Source organism: Salvelinus alpinus, chromosome 3 (assembly GCF_045679555.1).
Source record: "Salvelinus alpinus chromosome 3, SLU_Salpinus.1, whole genome shotgun sequence".
NCBI classification, from domain to species: Eukaryota; Metazoa; Chordata; class Actinopteri; order Salmoniformes; family Salmonidae; genus Salvelinus; species Salvelinus alpinus.
Genome location: NC_092088.1, coordinates 19,281,446 through 19,304,769, shown reverse-complemented (window position 1 = coordinate 19,304,769; position 23,324 = coordinate 19,281,446). Strand labels below are relative to the sequence as shown.

The window sequence follows — 23,324 nt, the reverse complement described above, 5'->3', positions numbered from 1 at the left end:
CATGTAGCCACAGTCTGTAGTAGAGGCCCGACAAACAGCTCATACTAATATGCAGACCATGTTGTGTGGCATTCAGTCACGTCCAGACTGGGTGAGTCTGACACATGCTGCTGTTCTGAGTCAGTGAAAAGCTCTAGTTACAGTACTTTACATGTCTGGCTCTGCACGGCCAATTCACGGCTCATGTGACGTTGAACAGTAAGACAGTGTGGGATGTAGGGATGTAGGGCAATGGGATGTCAAAATATAGCTAGTGACCCATATTATCGAGTGGGCTTTGTCAGCTGCGTAGAATAGATAGATATTTATTTGATCTGTATAATGAATGTGGCTCACTTCTGGTTCTGGTGCTGAATAAGGTATTTATTTATTATATGTTTGCACCAGATGGTAACAGAAAAGTCCAACAACAACAAGTCCTTGTTTGCACTTTCCTTGAAGAGGTAGTTTCTCGAGCCAATGCTAACTAGCATTAGCGCGATGACTGGAGGTCTATGGGTATCCACTAGCGTGCAGATACCCATAGACTTCCAGTCATTGCGCTAACGCTAGTTAGCATTGACTTGCGAAACTGCCTTCATACTGGACACACTTTGTCTTACAATTGTCTCTGAATGAAATTCAATGGAAAAGGGCACTTTGACCAACAATGCCCATGTTTCGTTTACCCCGCAGCAGAACTTCAGCCAGGTCAAGAGAAGTTAGGCAGCAAGTGTGTGTGTGTGTGCGCGCCTTCCATTTCGTTCCCAAAAGCCTCTCATATCTCATCCCTCACTGTAAATGCTACCGCTGCTCAATATGTGTGTGATTAGTGCCTAATTGAGTCCACATGAAGCGTGGCCAGACTCCATCTGAAAGCAGAGTGGTCATTTGCTCCCTTAGTAATCGCTTGTGCAGAAAATAAATAGTCTTCAGTTGTTCCCCAAACCAGGTTGAAAGATATCTTAAAATAGAGGATATGTAAGCCCTAGTAACTCTCTCTCTCTCTCTCTCCTTCTCTTGTTGTCCAGCTCGTTACAACTTCTTTCAGCTTTGTCCATATCCTCTATAATTACTATAATTGCCGATAACACAGGCGCCTGAAATTGACATCCGATTACAAAACACATGGCTTGAATCCAGCCTGATCATCTCCTGTTGTTTGTCATCCCAATGATCCCACAACCTCATACATTCACACTCCCCCTTTAAAAACACTTTATATAATCAGCTAGTATCATGAAAGTATCATCTACATCAGTGGTGGGGAACCTTTTTGCTATCAAGGGCCATTTGGATATTTATAAATTAATTCAGGGGCCTTATTATTAAAATGTGCTATTTTCTGCTTTGTTCATGTTTTAATGTGACTTTAATCACTGACATTGGTTTTATAGTTTAAATGTGACTTTTATGACGTTTCTTGTGTCCTTGAGTATTTAGAAAAGTGCAAATCCAATTAAAATAAATATTAGTATTGTAAATAATGTTGTTATTATGATTACTTGTTCAAGCTCACCTCTAATGCGATGGCTGAAACTGCTTGTCTTTGACGAGGCGTTTGATGTCAGCTGGCAGAGAAGACGACGCTACTCGCAGCTGGTTTTCCAGGTTTGTGTCAGTTAGTCTTGAGCGGAATCGAGTCTTTGCAAGAGTCAGTTTGGTTGTCCCGAACACAGATGCAAATTTAAGTGCACGTCTCCTCAGAACAGGAAACTGCTCAGCGCTAACATTACATTTTGTAGAACTCAAGGAGAGGGAGGTTGTTGTACCTTGCTTTGAGCTCGTTATTGCTTTGCAGCTCAATGACTTCGTGTTGTAGGCCATCCGGCACATCCGCTGGTTCGACGTTGCAAATATGTTCAACTCCAGTTGTTTACTTTTCACATCCTTAAATCGCTCACAAAATGTCCCGAACACAGATGCAAATTTAAGTGCACGTCTCCTCAGAACAGGAAACTGCTCAGCGCTAACATTACATTTTGTAGAACTCAAGGAGAGGGAGGTTGTTGTACCTTGCTTTGAGCTCGTTATTGCTTTGCAGCTCAATGACTTCGTGTTGTAGGCCATCCGGCACATCCGCTGGTTCGACGTTGCAAATATGTTCAACTCCAGTTGTTTACTTTTCACATCCTTAAATCGCTCACAAAATGCCTTGGCGAGCTTTCCATACTCACCGGCATATTCCCCCGTCATCTCAGGCTCTTGTCCTTGCGGAGTAGGAAAATGAACTGTGTTACCCGTTTCTAGTTGGACTTGCCACAGCTTTAATTTCGCTTCGAACGATTTCACATTTGACAGCAGATCGCTGAGAAGCTGGTTCGGCCCTTGAAGCTTGACGTTCAAGTCATGTCCACCATGAAGGCCAAATCACACATCCACTTGTCATCACTCAGTTCCACTACAGGTTTCCCCTTCATCTCCATGAAGAGATCAGTCCGTAAAACCGCACGAGTATGTTTCCACGGCTCAACCATCGCACCTCACAGTGGTAAATTAGATCACCATACTCCGATTCAAGATCACTCAATAGCTCCTTAAATTGGCGGTTGTTCAGCCTTTGCTTTTGATAAAATGAATGGTCGACACTACAGTTGCCATTACATTGTTCGCCTTCAGGGACTGTACACACAGATTTTCTTGATGTATGATGCAGTTGCATACACTTGGATCAAGACTGAGATGACTCATGTCTTTTTTCACTAATGAGGTTAACCCCTTTTTCGAGCCAACCATGGCTGGCGCTCCATCTGTAGTAAGGCCACATAATTTTTCAAACCGTAGCTCAAATTTGCTCATAGCCGAGACAAGTCTCTCAAACAAGTCCGCACCTCTGGTGATGCCATGCATGGCTTCCAAAGACAGCAATTCCTCCCATGTTTCAAACTCAGCGGTAATCCCACGCACAAAAATTGCAAATTGGGTGGTTTTTGTTATGTCAGTCGTTGCATCACATGCCAAAGAAATTTCTTGCGGAGTCCTTCAGTGTTTTTTCCTTCCGAATGATGCTTCAGTTTCTTTGCGATAAGCTCGCTCACCACAAAACTTGCTTGCATAACATTTTCCTCATCCAAATGAGGTTTTGTAAATGCGGCTTGTTGGGCACCCACGCCCCACTGAAGAGCAATGACTTTATCCACACTAAGTTGTCCTTGCAGCTCATTCAGTTTAGCATGTTTCGAGCTGTAATGACGCTCCAAATTCGCCTTTTTCACTACTGCAAGTACATCCCCACAAACTAGGCATACATGTTTGCCTTTCACTTCGACCAAAAAATATTCATTTGTCCATTTGTCTTGGAAAGCGTGACACTCCTCATCTACTTTTCTTTTCTTTACTGTAGCCATTTTTATGATCTACAGGTGCTCGATGATGACGAGCTGTCTGGTACCGCCAAAGCTTTGGGGGAGGTGTGTGGTGGATTTTTTAAACATTTTATTTTTGTGGAAAAACAGATTTTTGTATATATTTTTTTTAAATGTATGAATTGGCTCGGGGGCCTGATCAAACGGTCTCGTAGGCCGTATACGGCCCGGAGGCCGGACGTTCCCCACCCCTGATCTACATAATCAGATTGTATCATTTGCCAGTGGAATAACATATTTACTTTATGAATAAATGTACATATTGTGAATATATTATAATGCTCCTCTCCCTCCTCCAGGAATGCCAGTCCGGTGGGGTTGGTGCTGACAGCAGTGGTAGCCATTTCATACAAAGTGGCCATCATCTTTGAGGGGTAAGTATCTCTCTTGTTTTCTGTCTGTTCACTGTGGCTATCTTATCACACTCTTCTGTCTCAGCGGTGAACAGGGTTCGTAGCCTTGAGAGGCGCTGAACAAGCAGGCTGCGTCAATGCAGACACTATCAGATCACATCCAGTTAAATGGACTGACACGTACAGGGCAGCAGGTAGCCTAGTTAAGAGTGTCGGGCCATTAACCGAAAGGTCTCTGGTTCAAATTCCCGAGCTGACTAGTTTAAAAATCTGTCGATGTGCCCTTGCGCAAGGCACTTAACCCTAATTGCTCCTGTATGTCGCTCTGGATAAGAGCATCTGCTAAATCAGCTATTCTCAAGTGGTGAGTCACAATCCACATTTTTTTAATGGGTCACCGGTGTCTTGAGTAACAAATGATTATAAAAAAAATCTGGTGAAAAAATTCTCCAGTCTGAACGTTAAGCCAGGTCGAAAGTGAGTAGAAATGACAATGAACTTACATTGTTTTATACTTTAATATCAGAAAAATGTTTCTTCAATCACAGTATTTTCAATATAGAGCTATTAGCAGCACTATTTTGGTTGATTTTGTGGTCTCAAGCCAGTGAGTTTAACATTCTTCATCAAAAATATGAGCAAAATTGTATTATTGACAATGAAAGAGCTGGGGGTGTTGTTCTCTTGTCATATAATTGCTACATTTACTATCAACATAGCATAAAAAAATATTTTCCATGTATTTTGTCAATTTGTTTTTGCGACTGAAACAACCTGGTTCAATTTGGGTCCCGAGGCAAAACCAGTTGAGAGCCACTGTGCTAAATGACTAAAATTGACATAAATAAAGTTACATGTTGATCTCCTTGATTGGCCTTGGCCTTGTTAAGTTTGGTTGTTTCTTAGCATGTGTTGCATCAGATCAATGTGATTTATGTGATACCCCTCCCTATGGGGTTTGCCCTCGGTGCTTACAATGACAGAAGTTTAACTTTACAGTCACAGTTTAGTTACAAGTGACAGAAGTGTTTCTATAACAGTTCTTACTGTTAGCAGACCAACATCTGTCTCAGTGCTGAGGCACATCAAGCCCATACAAATCCACACTCCCTCGTGCTGCACACATGAAAGGATTGAGTGAGGATAAAGAGAAACGTTTTGTCTTCCTGTCTCTTATCAAACTCCCCCGCATGCGTTCTTAAACGTTATATTAGTGAGAGAGGGAGTGAGCAGACAGGTTCAGAATCTGTAGGTAATATGCGATTTGACAAAAAACCAAAACAATTTAAATGTTTATTTTTATCCTCCAAAGAGGTGGATGGGTAATTTTATATATATATACACTACCGTTCAAAAGTTTGGGCTTCCTTAGAAATGTTCTTGTTTTTGAAAGAAAAGCAATTTTTTTTGTTCATTAAAATAACATCAAATTGATAAAAAGTACAGTGTAGACATTGTTAATGTTGTAATTGACTATTGTAGCGAGAAACGGCAGATGTGTTATTTTTTTTAAACTTTTTTTAATGGAATATCTACATAGGCGTACAGAGGCCCATTATCAGCAACCATCACTCCTGTGTTCCAATGGCACGTTGTGTTAGCTAATACAAGTTTATCATTTTAAAAGGCTAATTGATCATTACCCCTTTTGCAGTTATGTTAGCTCAGCTGAAAACTGTTGTTCTGATTAAAGAAGCAATAAAACTGGCCTTCTTTAGACTAGTTGAGTATCTGGAGCATCAGCATTTGTGGATTCGATTACAGGCTCAAAATGGCCAGAAACAAATAACTTTGTTCTGAGAAATGAAGGCTATTCCATGCGAGAAATTGCCAAGAAACTGAAGATTTCGTACAATGCTGTGCACTACTCCCTTCACAGAACAGAGCAAACGGGCTCTAACCAGAATAGAAAGAGGATGGGCTACGCGCTTCAGCACTTGGCGGTCCCGTTCTGTGAGCTTGTGTGGCCTACATCTTCGCGGCTGAGCCGTTGTTGCTCCTAGATGTTTCCACTTCCCAATAACAGCACTTACAGTTGACCAGGGCAGCTCTAGCAAGGCAGAAATTTGACAAACTGACTTGTTGGAAAGGTGGCATCCTATGACGGTGCCTCATCGAAAGTCACTGAGCTCTTCAGTAAGGCCATTCTACTGCCAATGTTTTGTCTATGGGGATTGCATGGCTGTGTATTCGATTTCATTCATACACCTGTCAGCAACGGTTGTGGCTGAAATAGCCGAATCCACTCATTTGAATGGGTGTCCACATACATACACTGTATGTATGTACTTTCGGAAAGTATTTAAACCCCTTGACCCTTTCCACATTTTGTTACGTTACAGCCTTATTCCAAAATGGATTAAGTTGTTTTTTTCCCACGTCAATCTACACACAATACCCTCATGACAAAGCAAAAATATCACAAGTATTCAGACCGTTTACTCAGTACTTTGGCAGCGATTACAGCCTTGAGTCTTCTTGGGTATGACACTACAAGCTTGGATGGAGAGTGTCAGAGATGGAAGAACGTTCCAGAAGGCACACACCTGCCTAAATAAGGTCCAACAGTTTACAGTGCATGTCAGCACTCTGGGACAGGATTGTGTCGAGGCACAGATCTGGGGAAGGGCAACCATCTCTGCAGCACTCCACCATTCTGGCCTTTTCTGGTAGAGTGGCCAGACGGAAGCCACTCCTCAGTAAAAGGCACATGACAGCCGACTAGGAGTTTGCAACAACCCTAAGCAAACAGCAAAGACAATGCAGGAATGGCTTTGGGACAAGTCTCTGATCCGGCAGGGCTCCCGAGTGGGTCAGCGATCAAAGGCACTGCATCTCAGTGCTAGAAGCGTCACTACAGACCCTGGTTCGATCCGGGGCTGTATCACAACCGGCCGTGATCAGGAGTCCCATAGGGCGGCGCACAATTGGCCCAGCTTCGTCCGGGTTATGGGAGGGTTTGGCCAGGGTAGGCCGAAATTGTAAATAAGAATTTGTTCTTAACTGTCTTGCTTAGTTACATAAAGGCTAAATAAATAAAAAGAAGGCGGATGTGGAGGTCCTTTGGTCCTTTGGTATGTTTTATTTCACCTCATGAAACATGGGACCAACACTTTATATGTTGCGTTTATATTTTAGTTTAGTACAATACCAGTCAAAAGTTTGGACACACCTACTCATTCAAGGGTTTTTCTTTATTTTGACTATTTTCTACATTGTGGAATAATAGTGAAGACATCAAAACTATGAAATACTACATCATGTTGTAACCAAAAAAGTGTTAATCAAAATATATTTTATATTCTTCAAAGTAGCCACCCTTTGCCTTGATGACTGCTTTGCACACTCTTGGCATTCTCTCAACCAGCTTCACCTGGAATGCTTTTCCAACATCCTTGAAGGAGTTCCCACATATGCTGCACACTTGTTGGCTGCTTTTTCTTCACTCTGCAGTCCAACTCATCTCAAACCATCTCAATTGGGTTGAGGTCGGGGGATTGTGGAGGCCAGGTCATCTGTTGCAGCACTCCATAACTCTCCTTCTTTGTCAAATAGCCCTTACGCTGCCTGGATGTGTGTTGGGTCATTGTCCTGTTGAAAGAAATGATAGTTCCACTAAGTGCAAACCAGATGGGATGGCGTATCTCTGCAGAATGCTGTGGTAGCCATGCTGGTTAAGTGTGCCTTGAATTCTAAATAAATCACAGACAGTGTCACCAGCAAAGCACCCTCACACCTCCTCCTCCATGCTTCACGGTGGGAATCACACATGCAGAGATCATCCGTTCACCTACTCTGCGTCTCACAAAGACACAGCGGTTGGAGCCAAAGGACAGATTTCCACCGCTCTAATGTCCATTGCTCGTGTTTCTTGGCGCAAGCAAATCTCTTCTTCTTATTGGTGTCCTTTAGCAGTGGTTCCTTTGCAGGAATTTGACCATGAAGGCCTGATTCACGCAGTCTCCTCTGAACAGTTGATGTTGAGATGTGTCTGTTATTTGAATTCTGTTAACCATTTATTCATTTTGGATGCAATTTATGAGGCTGGTAACTCTAATGAACTTATCCTCTGCAGCAGAGGTAACTCTGGGTCTTCCTTTGCAGTGGCAGTCCTCATGAGAGCGTGTGTGTGCGGTCGGGGGAGCGTGTGGGTGTGGTGTGTGTGTGCGTGCTGTCGGTGGAGCATGTGGGTGTGTGTGAGCAAGAGACATCAACACCCCAGTGATAGACAACAGAAAGGTGATTGTTAGCTGCCTGTCTTTGGATGACACACCAGACCGGTCATCGACACATAAAGACATACTCATTTACTCACCTATCAAAACAAACATCAAGGAGACTCAGGGAAGAAGATATCCATCAGAAGAAGCTGAGATTGCATTTCCCTGATACTGCATTCACAACCACTCTACATGAAACCTAAGTGTGTGTCAATCAAGTCCGTGTTCTATTTCAGTCGGGTGCCAGTGCACTGCAGAACTAGGATGAGATTACATTTCTATGCCATTGTATTCCCTCTCAAGGCGTTCACAGATATTGTTGATTCACATTGAATTTAAATAAGCGTTATTGTTAACATACGTAAGCTCCATTCTCATCCCAAACATCCCTCAATATTTCATGTCCTACCTCCTCCCACTCCTTTACAGACTAGAAAATAATAGGTAGCTCTGTTTACTGTCCCTGTCCTTCCCACTCAAAACATATCCCTCCCCAGTCTCCACCTACCTGTTGCCAGTCCATCGGTAGGGAGGGAGAGAGGCCCTGCAGTCAAATTTCTGTATAAGACATGGCCTTAGAGGGAGGCTCAATGGTGCAGAATATTGTACATCAATGGATAACATGCAGGATGAGGGACACCTTTTACAGACACACACGGGGCTCCAGGCACGGGTTGGTACGGTGGAGGAACAGTAATACTCTCTTCCCCTGTTTATGTGGAGTTTTTTCTCTGGTTTTTGCAGACCTTTCACCGAGGATATCTATCGACAGAGAGCACAGTGCTGCAAGCACAAATAAAGAGGAAGGATGGATTGTGTTTGTCCAAGGATCATACCTACAGATCAGAGACTACCAGACTGACTACCAGGCCACACACCACATCAGCCTGCTACACAGAGCACGAGAGGTGGGCTAGAGAGAAGGGAGGTGTTTTTGCCTTTCTGGCAAAGATCAAGTACAAAGTCTTCCTCCTGGCCCAATTCCAAGATATTCTACTTCTCTTTATAAAAACTTTGATCCCTGCTTGCAGTATTTTAATAGCAAGTCTTAACAATGCAAGGGCTGGATCAATGGTTTTCAGCTTTTAAATGGAATGCGCTGTAGTTTTCATATTTCACACTATTTAGTCGTGTAGTTGACATTTTTATCTCAAAAGCCAATGACAATCATTCCATAATGTCTTCTGCATGGCTATGTTGGCAGAGTCCCATGTATCTCAATGAAACTGTAAATACAGATCTGATCCCATAACTCCCTGACCTGTTGTTTCATTACCAGTCTGTCTGTCTTGTGTTCTGTGTTGTTGATTAACACACCATCAACATTATAACTGAGGTATATGTTCTAAATAGCACCGTATCCCCTATTAAGTGCACTACTTTTGACCAGAGACCGTTGTTGCTTATACAGTGCCTTGCAAAAGTACTCACCCCCCTTGGCGTTTCTCCTATTTTGTTGCATTACAACCTGTAATTTAAATAGATTTTTATTTGGATTTCATGTCATGGACATTCACAAAATAGTCCACATTGGTGAACTGAAATGAAAAAAATTACTTGTTTAAAAAAAAATCTAAAAAATAAACAGGAAAGTGGTGCGTGCATATGTATTCACCCCCTTTCAGCCCCTAATTAAGATCTGGTGCAACCAATTACCTTCAGAAGTCACATAATTAGTTAAATAAAGTCCATCTGTGTGCAATCTAAGTGTCACATGATATGTTACATGATCTCAGTATATTTACACCTGTTCTGAAAGGCCCCAGAGTCTGCAACATCACTAAGCAAGGGGCACCACCAAGCAAGCGGCACCATGAAGACCAAGGAGCTCTCCAAACAGGTCAGGGACAAAGTTGTGGAGAAGTACAGGTATCAGAAACTTTGAACATCCCAAGGAGCACCATTTAAAGCCGTTATTAAAAAATAGAAAGAATATGGCACCACAACAAACCTGCCAAGAGAGGGCTGCACACCAAAACTCACGGACCAGGCAAGGGGGGCATTAATCAGAGGCAAAAACAGACCAAAGATAACCCTGAAGGAGCTGCAAAGCTCCACAGAGGAGATTGGAGTATCTGTCCATAGGACCACTTTAAGCCATACACTCCACAGAGCTGGGCTTTACAGAAGAGTGGCCAGAAAAAAGCCATTGCTTAAAGAAAAAAATAAGCATACACGTTTTGTGTTTGTCAAAAGGCATGTGGGAGACTCCTCAAACATATGGAAGGAGGTACTCTGGTCAGATGAGACTAAAATTGAGCTTTTTTGCCATCAAGGAAAATGCTATGTCTGGCGCAAACCCAACACCTCTCATCACGCCGAGAACACCATCCCCACAGTGAAGCATGGTGGTGGCAGCATGTTGTGGGGATGTTTTTCATCGGCAGGGACTGGGAAACTGGTCAGAATTGAAGGAATGATGGATAGCGCTAAATACGTGGAAATTCTTGAGGGAAACCTGTTTCAGTCTTCCAGAGATTTGAGACTGGGACGGAGGTTCACCTTCCAGCAGGACAATGAACCTAAGCATACTGCTAAAGCAACACTCGAGTGGTTGAAGTCGAAACATTTAAATGTCTTGGAATGGCCTAGTCAAAGCCCAGACCTCAATCCAATTGAGAATCTGTGGTATGATTTTAAAGATTGCTGTACACCAGCGGAACCCATCTAACTTGAAGGAGCTGGAGCAGTTTTGCCTTGAAGAATGGGCAAAAACCCCAGTGGCTAGATGTGCCAAGCTTATAGAGACATACCCCAAGAGGCTTGCAGCTGTAATTGCTGCAAAAGGTGGCTCTACAAAGTATTAACTTTGGGGGGGTGAATAGTTATGCAAGCTCAAGTGTTCTGTTTTTTTCTCTTATTTCTCATTTGTTTCACAATAAAAAATATTTTGCATCTTCAAAGTGGTAGGCATGATGTGTAAATCAAATGATACAAACCCCCAAAAAATCTATTTTAATTCCAGGTTGTAAGGCAACAAAATAGGAAAAATACCAAGGGGGGTGAATACTTTTGCAAGCCACTGTATTTAGCATAACTATCCTAGGATCGATGAGAAGCACACTTACTCATTGAGGTTTTAAATGGACCTGTGTGAAGCGGCCACTGATTAAAGGGTTGGGGAAAGTCATATAAATAGATCAATGTGAGGCTGTGGTCAGACAGATGGTTTTGCTTTTTCATCTCAAGTTATGGATGGAGAAACCTTTACTGTGGCCAATTCAGGCTCACTCTGGAAGAGAGAGTGAAAGATAGGGAGGGAGAGAGAAAGGGAGGAGAAAATGTACATTTAAAATTGACCATTTACAGAGCTGTAGTTCCCCTGTGGTGCAGCACTGTGTCCCTGGGGGGAGTTGACATTGCCATTGTATTCACTGAGTCGTTCTGAACTTCTGACGTGGGTGGGATATAAGGACAGGTGTGATTTCAGTGACAATGACCGTAACAGCAGCTGCTCACTGATTTGCTCCAACACAGTTACGCCGCCGAAAGAAGTATACCAGACCATTTATTAACCAGTCTGTTTACAATCAGACCAAGAAATCTGACCAATGAAGACTCTCCCAGACGCTCTTAAGCACACTTGCAAGATTGATTGCTTGATTGATGTTATTATTTGAATAATAGTATGTAATTATTAAGTCTGCTTGTTATTTAGTTAACTGGGTTACGATGGGACCAGGTAGTCACACACAGTCACCCTGATGAAGACAGCTTGTCTGTCGAAACGTTGGACATTACATTTTTGCATCTGAGCTCCTAGAGTGTGCGGCTCTCCTTTATTTTCACGTTTTCCACTCCGCTAGACAGCACCTCGCCTAATAGGTGTGTCACGTTCGTCGTAGTGAGGAGACCAAGGCGCAGCGTGATGTGAATACATTCTTTTTTAATAAACGAATTAACAAACTAACAAAAACAACTAAACGAACGTGAAGCTATAAATAACAGAGTGCTGACATGCAACTACACAGACAACTACCCACACAGACAGGTGGGAAAAGGCAACCTAAGTATGGTTCTCAATCAGAGACAACGATAGACAGCTTCCTCTGATTGAGAACCACACCCGGCCAAACACACAGAAATACAAATCATAGAAAAAAAACATAGAATGCCCACCCAAATCACACCCTGACCAAAACAAAATAGAAACATAAAAAGCTCTCTACGGTCAGGGCGTGACAAGGTGTGCGTTTGTTTTTCTTCTAGATAGTCACACACAGTCAGACTTGTTGCTATGCAAACCCTTAATAAACATTGATGGAACAGCAGCACTGCCATGAGTCATGGTCTGGGGTTCTGTCTGGAAGGGATATTTGGGTGCAGGGAAGGTATAACTAGACCCTAAAAACTACCAAAAATGGTATAGACACACACTAGAAACTACCAGATACATGAACGTTCACTTCACCAATGGCCATAAGGTGTTTGAACATGTCTGGAAGAGGTGCATGCAGAGAAGGTATATTAGAAACTAGTGGCATCTACTGAACATTACAAAACTGATTGCGTAACTTACACCAGGGCTCTCCAACCCTTTTCCTGTTCACTCCAACCCTAATCTAGCGCACCTGATTCTAATAATTAGCTGGTTGATCAGCTGAATCAGGTTAGTTACAACTGGGGTTGGAGTGAAAACGTATAAGAGGAGGGTAGCTCTCCAGGAAAAGGGTCGGAGAGCCCTGTGACTTACAGAATTACATCTGCTTACAAAAAAACTGTCTCAAACATCAGATCAACACACCTCCTGCATCCAGCAGCTGGCCAGTGTTAATATGTGTAATGTGCACACTGGACACCCCATGTTTTGCAGCTTGTGGGAACCGTGTTTGTACAGAGCAACTTCCCAGTATGAGTGTTGTATTCCCATCACCGTCTGTGTAGCAATCCCCCAGCATGGCTGCAGCTGCTGATGCACCAAGCTGTGTGTCCCCTGCCTGCCTCTGCTTCTCTCTGTCCCACACATCCAAAGTCCTTGGTAACCCGGCTGTTTGAAGTCCTCTATTTGCTTTGTACATTTTGTGTTCCACATTATTCTCCTCCATCGCCTCTGGACCAGTAACCAGGTACCTGCATCATTGTCTTCTCCTATCACAGATCGTTATCTGACATTAAAATGGCCTAATGGTCATCTTTTGTCTATGTGTGTTTTGTGGTCTTGCTCCCTGCGTTTTTTCACAATCACAGGGAAAGTAAATATGTAATTTCTTCCTCTCATTGGTAATGTGAAACGAAGGAGTGAGGTGAAGGATGGATGGATGCAGTAGTGGGAAATTGGATCCTGTCTTTCATATCAGGGCACTGTCTCCTTCCCTGGTTCCCTCCTACAGTGTTAAAGAGAGATCACCTCTCCTTCTCTGTGTCAATGTTCTGTCTCATCCCTTAGCTCTGTAATAAAGGCCCTCTGTGTCCACCGTTACCTAACCGGTTATATAACAGTTATTTTTTGAACTCCATTTTAATGTGTCATGTCTTGTCTGCATTCACTGTCATTTCTTAGAAATCCTTCGCCATGCTATCGGAAAGGGCTCTTTTTATTTAGCTCTGCTTGAATGTCTCTTCTGCAGCCTCTCTCACACACAATATCATATTTATACAGTCGATTGTTTGTTCTAGTCTGTTGCGTGAAATAAACATGCATAATGCATCATGATTAAAAGGTTCCGTTCTTCTGCTGTTTCCGTGGAGCCATTGGCACTGGCTATGTGCCTGTATTGCTTTAGAGACGAGGGCGTAACTTTTGATTGCATATTGGAGGGTTGACATCCAAAAATGTCCTGATAATTTGGTCAATATACCCCAATCACAAATGAAATACCAATTTTTTTCTATATTACTTTTACTGTGTTCTTAGGTGGCAGGTAACCTAGTGGTTAGAGCGTTTGGCCAGTAACCAAAAGGTTGCTGGATCGAATCCCAGTGCTGACATGGTAAAAATCTGTCGTCCTACCCCTGAGCAAGGCAGTTAACCCACTGTTCGCCGGGCGCCAAAGACGTGGATGTCGATTAAAGGCAGCCCCCCCCACCTCTCTGATTCAGAGGGGTTGGGTTAAATGTGGAAGACACATTTCAGTTGAAGGCATTGTTGTACAACTGACTAGGTATCCCCCTTTCCCCTTACTCTTAAAGGCCCAAATTCTGTTTTCCTGTGTTTTGTATAATATTATACAACAGCTGATGCAACTAAGGGCTCTATAAAATCTGCATTGCAGAAGTTCAGCTTTACAGCGTGATGTCAATTTGAAGGCAATGTTCCTGCTTTAGCAGAGACTGTATTCACGATAAACGCTGCATATGTCGGTTCAATCACAAATGAACTTAAAATGTATATTTTGAACTCTGCAACGTTTTAGCTTTACAGATTGAATAGAGACATTTTTTATCATTGTACTTTCAACCAGCAAGAGTTTTGGCTTGCCTGGTGTCATCACCAGGCAGAAAATTGGTTAATAGACCGACAACAAAGAGTTACAAACCGCTCTGCCAATAACAGCTAGTTTTCAGTTTTCCCCTCTCCACTCCGACCACTCCCAGACAGTCCTAGCAAAATTCTTGCTTGAGAAAGTTTTTTGTTAATTTTATTAGAAAATTATTACATTAAGGTACTTAATTGTGACCCAGAAATGATTTGATATTGATATAAAAACAGCTGCATTGAGCCTTTAAAGACATGCTCCGGAACTTTGGCAACTAGTAAATATTTTCTAAATATGAGACTTTGGGTTAGATGTGTCAATGTTTAGTTCATACAGTACATGCATAATCTATGAGCAGAATTGCTGTTTTACCTCAAATAGCCACAAAATCCCTAGTTGTAAAGCGACTGTTTTCTGGACGCTGTGCTGCGCCATTTTCTCCATATTTTCCCCCATGTAGTCCAGCCTCCTAGCAATTCGAGTTTCAGCCAATGAGCTTCAGCCCCTCGCCATTTGAGTGACAGCTAGCAAGATGCACACACAGAAGAGTGAGAGAGTGAGCAGTGACTTGGTGCATATATCTGAACATATGTGACATAGTACGCAATTTTCAGGGACCAGTTTTGGCTCATGAGAGCTACTTTCAGAACTACTGACTAAAAAGTTCCCGGAGAATCTCTTTAACAGTTCAGAAAGTCACCACCACACCCCATCTTTATACATTTAGGCCTAGATTCAATCAGGTCAAGCGTTAACCAGTAATAGCAGACACCCAGATATTTTGGCAGTGTCAGAAGTTGGAAGCGTCCAATCGGTGAGCAGCTGCTCTCGCGATCATTGTCACGAAGCTACATCCACCCCACTCCTGTTATTAGAACGAGAAAGTGTAGGCTATATGGAAATAATTCAGCTCAAATTGAAAAATCATTAAAGGAAATAATTAGGATTTGTGTCAACCTAATCGAGGTGTAGGTTACATCTGACATTCCAGTGTTCGTAAACAAGGCTGCATGGGATTTCTGGCAATGTCCGCTTTAGGTGTAATGCCAGGAGCCACTTGTGGATTTGACAGCTCTAACCCAGTTCCAGCTCTATGAGGATGTTGGCTAAAGCAGATCTGATTGAATTGAGCCCTTTAATGTCAAAACCAATTATTCTTTGTGTACCCTTCACCACACTTCCCTCTCACTCTGACCCCTACCATGACAACCAAATTAAATCAGAATGTAGGCAACAGTTGTTATAGCACTTGGGCTATAGTCAGCAAAGATGAGGAGTTGAACTGATAGTGCCTTATAATTGAAAATGTCACCTGATGACCTGTTCGTCCTCTCCCTGCCTCAGCATGGGTGACGCTCTCTCACTCTCACTACTGCCTGTCTTTGACCCCTGCCATAATAATAGGACCAAATACCATTATCACATGACAAAAAATGGATGGGGTTAGCTTATTAACACACATTAGATTCTGCTTTTATTAGCTAAATTATTTATTTACTGGCTGGCAATATGTATAGCTAGCAATATGTATAGCTAGCTAGCTGACTACATAGTACCAGTCTATTACAGAGCAGCAGGTAGCCAAGCAGTTAAAAGCGTTGGGCCAATAACCGAGGTTTCAAGCAGACTACTTGAAAAAATCTGGAACTTAACGCTAAATCCTCCTATAAGTCACTCTTTATAAGAGTGATGGATAAGAGTAACTGCTAAATGACTCAAATAAAATGAAGCTGCAGTAGAAAAAGGGAAGATCCAGATACAGTGCAAGCTAAAATAGGCAACCTTTTTACCAAATATTATCTCATCACCAATATTTCGCTAGTCATAGGAATACAACATAGGAACATTTACATTTATGAAATGCTTGTTTTAAACTTTCAAAACATGTATACATTGGAGCACTCGTGAATATACGGTGCATTCGGAAAGTATTCAGATCCCTTGACTTTTTCCACATTTTGTTATGTTATAGTATTATTCTAAAATGTATTAAATTGTTTTTTCCCCTCATCAATCTACACACAATACCCCATAATGACAAAGCAAAAACAGTTTTTTAGACATTTTTGCAAATGTATTAAAAATAAGAAACGTAAATGAAGGCTATTCCATGCGAGAAATTGATAGGAAACTGAAGATCTCGTACAGCGCTGTGTACTACTCCCTTCACAGAACAGCCCAAAGAAGAGTGGGAGGCCCCGGTGCACAACTGAGCAAGAAGACAAGTACATTAGAGTGTGTAGTTTGAGAAACAGACGCCTCACAAGTCCTCAACTGGCAGCTTCATTAAATAGTACCCGCAAAACACCAGTCTCAACGTCAACAGTGAAGAGGCGACTCCGGGATGCTGGCCATCTAGGCAGAGTTACAAAGAAAAAGCCATATCTCAGACTGGCCAATAAAAAGAAAAGATTAAGATGGGCAAAAGAACACAGACACTGGACAGAGGAAGATTGGAACAAAGTGTTATGGACAGACAAATCTAAGTTTGAGGTGTTCGGATCACAAAGAAGAACATTTGTGAGACGCAGAAAAAATGAAAAGATGCTGGAGGATTGCTTGACGCCATCTGTCATCATGGTGGAGGCAATGTGATGGTCTGGGGGTGCTTAGGTGGTGGTAAAGTGGGAGATATGCACAGGGTAAAGGGATCTTGAAGAAGGAAGGCTGTCACTCCATTTTGCAATGCCATGCCATACCCTGTGGACAGCGCTTAATTGGAGCCAATTTCCTCCTACAACAGGACAATGACCCAAAGCACAGCTCCCAACTAAGCAAGAAATATTTAGGGAAGAAGCAGTCAGCTGGTATTCTGTCTATAATGGAGTGGCCAGCACAGTCACCGGATCTCAACCCTATTGAGCTGTTGTGGGAGCAGCTTGACCATATGGTACGTAAGAAGTGCCCATCAAGCCAATCCAACTTGTGGAACGTGCTTCAGGAAGCATGGGGTGAAATCTCGTCAGATTACCTCAACAAATTGACAACTAGACTGCCAAAGGTCTGCAAGGCTGTAATTGCTGCAAATGGAGGATTATTTGACGAAGCAAAGTTTGAAGGACACAATTATTATTTCAATTAAAAATCATTATTTATAATCTTGTCAATGTCTTGACTATATTTCCTATTCATTTTGCAACTAATTTCATGTACGTTTTCATGGAAAACAAGGACATTTCTAAGTGACCCCAAACTGTGATATTTCAGGTTTTTTATTTTTATGCATTTGCAAAAATGTATAACCTGTTTTCGCTTTGTCATTATGGGGTATAGTGAGGAAAAATCTATATTTAATCAATTTTATAATAAGGCAGTAGCAAACGATGTGGAAAAAAGGGAAGGGGTCTGAATACTTTCCGAATGCACCGTACAGTAGCTACCTCTCCTCAGCACACACCGCAAAGAGCGAGAGCGGTTAGTGAGCTGTTACTGCAGACCAGAGCAATACATTACCAACCGATGAAAAGGGAACAAGAGGTTCATTTCCTTTCCCCCCGTTCTTCTTACGAGCTGTGCTCAACTCTTTTTCCTGTTTACCACGAGGCTGGCCGGCTGCCTCTGGGGACCGGGCACAATCAAAAGCTATTTAGCAGCGGGGGACACTGAGGAGCCCTGTGGTGCGAAACCACATAAAGCCAGTAGCTGCTTAACGCTTTACAGTGGGGATTTTTTTTCTTCAATCAATCAAACTCATCATGGTATATTATTGACCTGTTTCTAATATTGGGTCATTACCCCCCCATCACTCCGCAAGTTACGTGCCTAAATTAGAGACCTGTGCACCAGGCTCCGGGTCAGAGAGACCCTGGGTAAGTCATCATGAACAGGTTGTGGGTACATTGGGTCACAGTACCTCTGGATTCTCTCTTTCATAACCCACCAGGGGTTTCGTCCCACTTGGAAGTCCACTTCAGTGAGTCAGCCAGCGGGGGATGCCTCTGCCACCCTCCACCTCAGGGAGGGTTGAAGTTACATACTGATTACTAGGCTAGTGGCCAATCATCAAAAACACCTTCCTCGATAGGCCCACTCCACTAGTTCAAATTTTGCAATATCTGCACTAATGGGTTACATGAATTTATGTTGCTAATCCCCCTTCCAGCCAGGCATATTCTGTACTTTTTGAGTGTGTGTCACAATATCTATAAATTTAACGACTTTTGCAGTGAAATATTTCGAAGCAACCATCCATTTCATATACGGTTATTAGGCATGTGAAAAAACATAGTTGTGTTTTGTTCTACCTTGGTTAGGGGTATCTAAAAAAACGTGGGGGGCCTTGCCTCTAGCCTATACCTAGTCTCTCGTGGACGGGCAAACGTAACAGGAAGGTATCTGGATGCGACAACTATCGAAGAACTTTGTTCGCATATTTCGAATTTCGGGACGGAGAGGGGACATTTGGCCCATGCTTTGGGTGCATTCCTCTGCCCAGGCGTAGCTGACGTGTGCTTGATCTTACAATGCCTGGATAGCTATTTTATGTAGCAGCTAACCCCATATGTTATAGCAATCTGTCAGTCGATTACATACTTTATGACGTGGCACGCAACCATTGGTTGATGTATGCAACGTCTGAGCAAGGGGAACGGGTTCTTTGGCTGAGAGTGCTTTGGTGAAGACTTCACTACTATCTTTTCTCATACATCTCATAAACCTAATCCAGCATCTGATGCAATTACGCAAGGTTTGTGTTTTGGGTTTCCGAGATTTCTAATTATTGGGTTCTTAACATTAGTACACAATTTCCTTAAGCAGGTGCAGGTTTAAATAATCATAGAGACACATGCTTGCATACTGGGCGGCAGGTAGACTAGCGGTTAGAGTTTTGGTCCAGTAGTAACTGATCGGTTGCTAGTTCGAATCCCCTAGCTGACAAGTTAAAACGAAATCTGTTGATCTGCCCTTGAGTAAGGCACTTAACCCTAATTGCTCTAGGGTTTCTGTCAACAATGGCTGATCCTTGGCTGTGACCCTAGTCTCAGAGGGAGTTGGGATATGCAAAAAAAACACATTTCCATTTCACACCTCACACTTGTACATGCAGTGAAACAGGACAAATACGCGTACAGGAACACATGTAAGGGCAGATGTGTGTACACACAATGGCTATGCATTATGCAGCCACACACTGAGGGAACCATCTCTAAATACTGCTTCTATGGCTAATAATCACACAAAGCATGTTTGCCAAGGCACATGTGTGGGTCATAACATGAGTGCCCCCTTGTGGTAGGCTTTGTAAATACACATGTGCACAACAACACTTTCTTGACAGTGCCCAGGTAAACAAAACCAAAGCATGGATTGCTGTCATACCTTATCCATAGACTGCTTACAGGGTAGGAAACCAATATGTCCCTTTAACAAAACGTATTAGTGTTAGCTTAATAGTAATCAACTAAGTGCACTGTTGAATAATACAAGGCTACATTTTGTTACACTTGAATTCAATTACTTCAGTGCAATATCTAGAATGACAATTTCATTTCCACCTATCTGAATGTGCATGGACAGTTTTCCTTTTAATCACACAAACGATCTGACACAGTTAAATAGTAAAAGGACAGATTGTGTAGGCCCACTGCTCTGACGCATAGGAATTGGCTGGTATGGAGAGGGTTATTTTGAGTCACAAGTCCACTTCCGTTCTGTAGATTTAGTATTACTAAAGTTGTCCAAGGTCCATCATCATTCCAAACAGAATGTCCCAGAGTAGTCTAAATGACGGAAATTGTGTAATTTATTAACAATGTAATATTGCAGAAAGCGGACATTACGCACAATATTACTAACAATAGATGAAGATAAATATGCGGATGCCCAACTGTCAAAGTCGAGTCAATGCTTTGTTTCTCCGTCTTCTCGTGTGCTTTAAGCTACAATGCATAGCTGTCCCAGTCCCCAAGGTAGTTAGTTGGTCAGCCGTTCTCAGTCTCAGACTGGAACTGACTGATGCATCAGTGGGCACCTATTACATTTTACATTCTGCTCAATGGAGCACTGAATACCGTGACGTCAGGAGAGGGAGGGCTCCGCTTTCACCTTAAATATCAGGCGCTCGCTATAGTTCAGACAGACGCAACAGAGCAGCACACTAAGAACTTTGGAACGATAGCCTACTGTTGAATCCAACTTTGGCTGAATCTATCAAACGAAACGAAGTGTCCGAACACATTTGACTCAATCTAGGCAACTATTTGGGCTACTTTAAAATCATGATCAAGAAAATGTCTCCTTCAGAGAACGATTTCGATATCCCGGCAAAGAATTGCTGCAGGATGGTGATTTTGGGATCCACCAAGGTGGGCAAAACAGCCATCGTGTCCCGGTTTCTGAACGGAAGATTCGATGAGGAAAAGTACACGCCGACCATCGAGGACTTTCACAGGAAACTGTATAGCATTAAGGGAGATGTATACCAACTGGACATATTGGATACCTCAGGCAACCACCCGTTCCCTGCAATGAGGAGACTATCCATACTGACAGGTAAATATTCCATCTCTAGTTAATGCGACTCGAAGCGTGCATGTCCAATAGCAATCTGTAGTCGTGCATTTTTGTAGCTTCAAGGGTGTATGCACTGTGCGCGCATTTTGCATTGGCTGCACAACGCGCCACGGGTGCCACTACGCATGTAAATACTGTAGCCTATGTCAATGTGTTTCTTAGAAGCTAAGATACTAAATGCGTTGCTCCTCTTGTTTCCCTTCAGGTGATGTCTTTATCCTGGTCTTCAGCTTAGACAACAGAGACTCTTTCCAGGAGGTGCAGAGGCTCAAGCAACAGATCATTGAGACCAAATCGTGCCTGAAAAACAAGACCAAGGAGAACATTGACGTTCCTCTGGTTATCTGCGGAAACAAGGGCGACCGGGAGTTTTACCGCGAGGTGCAGAAGGAAGAGATTGAGCAGTTGGTGGCGGGAGACGAGCAGTGCGCATACTTTGAGATCTCAGCCAAGCGCAACACCAACGTGGATCAAATGTTCCAGACCCTATTCACCATGGCCAAGCTACCCAATGAGATGAGCCCAGACCTCCACCGTAAGGTCTCGGTGCAGTACTGCGACATGCTTCGCAGTAAGTCCTTGAAAAATAAGAACAAGAAGGACAATGGAGACGCCTACGGCATCGTGGCACCATTCGCCCGGCGCCCGAGCGTCCACAGTGATTTGATGTACATCAAGGAGAAGGCGATCGGTGGACAGGGAAAGGATAAAGAGAGATGTACTATCAGTTAAGACTGAGATGAATCTTATAGATCTTGAAACCAAAAAGGTTGTCCTTCATTTGTGATGCATCTGACAGACGGGGATGGGCGCGCAATGCTGCCCATGCCGCTTACCGTCGCTCCGTAGTGGGGACACTTGAGACAGCGATGCCGAGAACCGATGTGCTCCGGGCGCAATGACACTGACTAGATTCAGACACTCCGCACACGTGGAAGCGCATGGCCACGAGACTTTTAAGAATGTTACTTTGTTCTGTTAAGAGCCTTATGTGATGTGGCTTAAAATATTGTGATATTCTTCACAAATGCGTAAAATGTGTTGTTTTGACATCTGCCTTTACAGACGGGCGAGAAAAGTGACTTTGGCGTGTGCAATGTTGAGAATAGTTTTACATTTTGTTACACATTTTATAACAGATAATTAATACTTGAATGTTGCAACCTGAAACATTTTAAATTGTGAATGTATATTTTGTGTCAGTCAATTTTTCCACAAAAAAAAATAAAAAAATGAAAAAAATAAATATACATAATCTGAATCTTCCGTTTCTTCATGTTTTTTCTTCTCTTACAAGTGTTTTGAAATGGCCCACACTTCACTCATCCCTCCATACACCTACCTAGTAGTAGGCCTAGAGATCCAGGGAAACTACTTAGGCTAAACATCAAAGCATGAATTAATGACATAAGCTGCAATAAGCAGTTTAGCATTAAAGACAATTGCTAGCCAAATGGTCCCCTACCACACCACATATTAGTGATTGATAAAGAATGTAGCCTAATTGATGTCAGAACTATAATGATGGAACATACACTACATAGCCAAAAGTATGTGGACACCTGCTCGTCGAACATCTCATCCCCAAATCATGGGCATTAATATGGAGTTGGTCCCTCTTTGCTGCTATAACTGCCTCCACTCTTCTGGGAAGGTTTTCTACTAGATGTTGGAACATTGCTGCTGGGTCTTGCTTTCATTCAGCCACAAGAGCATTAATGAGGTCAGGCACTAATGTTCAGCGATTTGGCCTGGCTCGCAGTCAGTGTTCCAATTCATTCCGAAGGTGTTCGATGGGGTTGAGATCAGGGCTCTGTTCAGGCCAGTCAAGTTCTTACACACTGATCTCGACACACCATTAATTTATAGACCTGGCTTTGTGCACAGGGGTATTTTTATGCTGAAACAGGAAAGGGCGTTCCCAAAACTGTTGCCACAAAGTTGGAAGCACAGAATTGTCTAGAATTTCATTGTATACCGTAGCATTAAGATATCCCTTCACTGGAACTAAGGGGCCGAGCCCGAACCATGAAAACAGCCCCAGACCATTATTCCTCCAAAACCAAACTTTTCAGTTGTCTTTATGCATTCGGGCAGGTAGCGTTCTCCTGGCATCCACTAAACCAGGATTCGTCCGTCGGACTGTCAGATGGTGAAGTGTGATTCATCACTCCAGATAATGTGTTTTACTCTGCTCCACAGTCCAATGGTTGTGAGCTTTACACCACTCCAGCCGACGCTTGGCATTGCGCATGATGATCTTAGGCTTGTGTGTGACTGCTCGGCCATGGAAACTAATTTCATGAAGTTCCCGGCAAGCAGTTCTTGTGCTGATGTTTCTTCCAGAGGCAGTTTGGAACTTGCTAGTGAACATTGCAACCAAGGACAGACGATTTTTACACGGTATGCGGTTCAGCACTCAATGGTCTCGTTCTGTGAGCTTGTGTGGCCTACCACTTCGCCCTGAGCCATTGTTGC

At 42.8% G+C, this 23,324-nt stretch overlaps 2 protein-coding genes across 11 annotated transcripts in view; both read left to right on the top strand.

Moving 5' to 3' along the window:
• Positions 1 to 9,169, top strand: part of pemt (phosphatidylethanolamine N-methyltransferase) — a 101,081-nt gene extending 91,912 nt beyond the window's left edge. For 4 of the 10 annotated variants that reach the window (XM_071391816.1, XM_071391821.1, XM_071391820.1 and 1 more), the window contains exons 6-8: positions 3,342 to 3,389; positions 3,644 to 3,718; positions 8,662 to 9,169. In XM_071391816.1, the coding sequence (XP_071247917.1) occupies positions 3,342 to 3,389; positions 3,644 to 3,718; positions 8,662 to 8,716 (178 nt within the window). In that variant the 3' untranslated portion in view covers positions 8,717 to 9,169. Of the gene's footprint in view, positions 1 to 1,493; positions 1,591 to 3,341; positions 3,390 to 3,643; positions 3,719 to 8,661 lie in introns of all 10 variants that reach the window. The other 6 variants (XM_071391819.1, XM_071391825.1, XM_071391824.1 and 3 more) reach the window with 2 other exon arrangements.
• An 11,237-nt stretch (positions 9,170 to 20,406) lies between these two features.
• On the top strand, positions 20,407 to 22,092 carry LOC139570191 (dexamethasone-induced Ras-related protein 1-like). Its single transcript, XM_071391815.1, has 2 exons — positions 20,407 to 20,825; positions 21,052 to 22,092. Exons 1-2 carry the CDS (start codon positions 20,552 to 20,554, stop codon positions 21,576 to 21,578), a joined length of 801 nt encoding a protein of 266 aa, XP_071247916.1. The 5' UTR covers positions 20,407 to 20,551; the 3' UTR covers positions 21,579 to 22,092.
• Positions 22,093 to 23,324: the final 1,232 nt, after the last annotated feature.

Bases quoted from the DNA above. Each gene is read 5' to 3' on its own strand.
- LOC139570191 (XM_071391815.1), top strand. From the start codon at position 20,552: ATGATCAAGAAAATGTCTCCTTCAGAGAACGATTTCGATATCCCGGCA. The intron at 20,826-21,051 runs GTAAATATTCCA...GTTTCCCTTCAG, and splicing joins GAGACTATCCATACTGACAG to GTGATGTCTTTATCCTGGTC.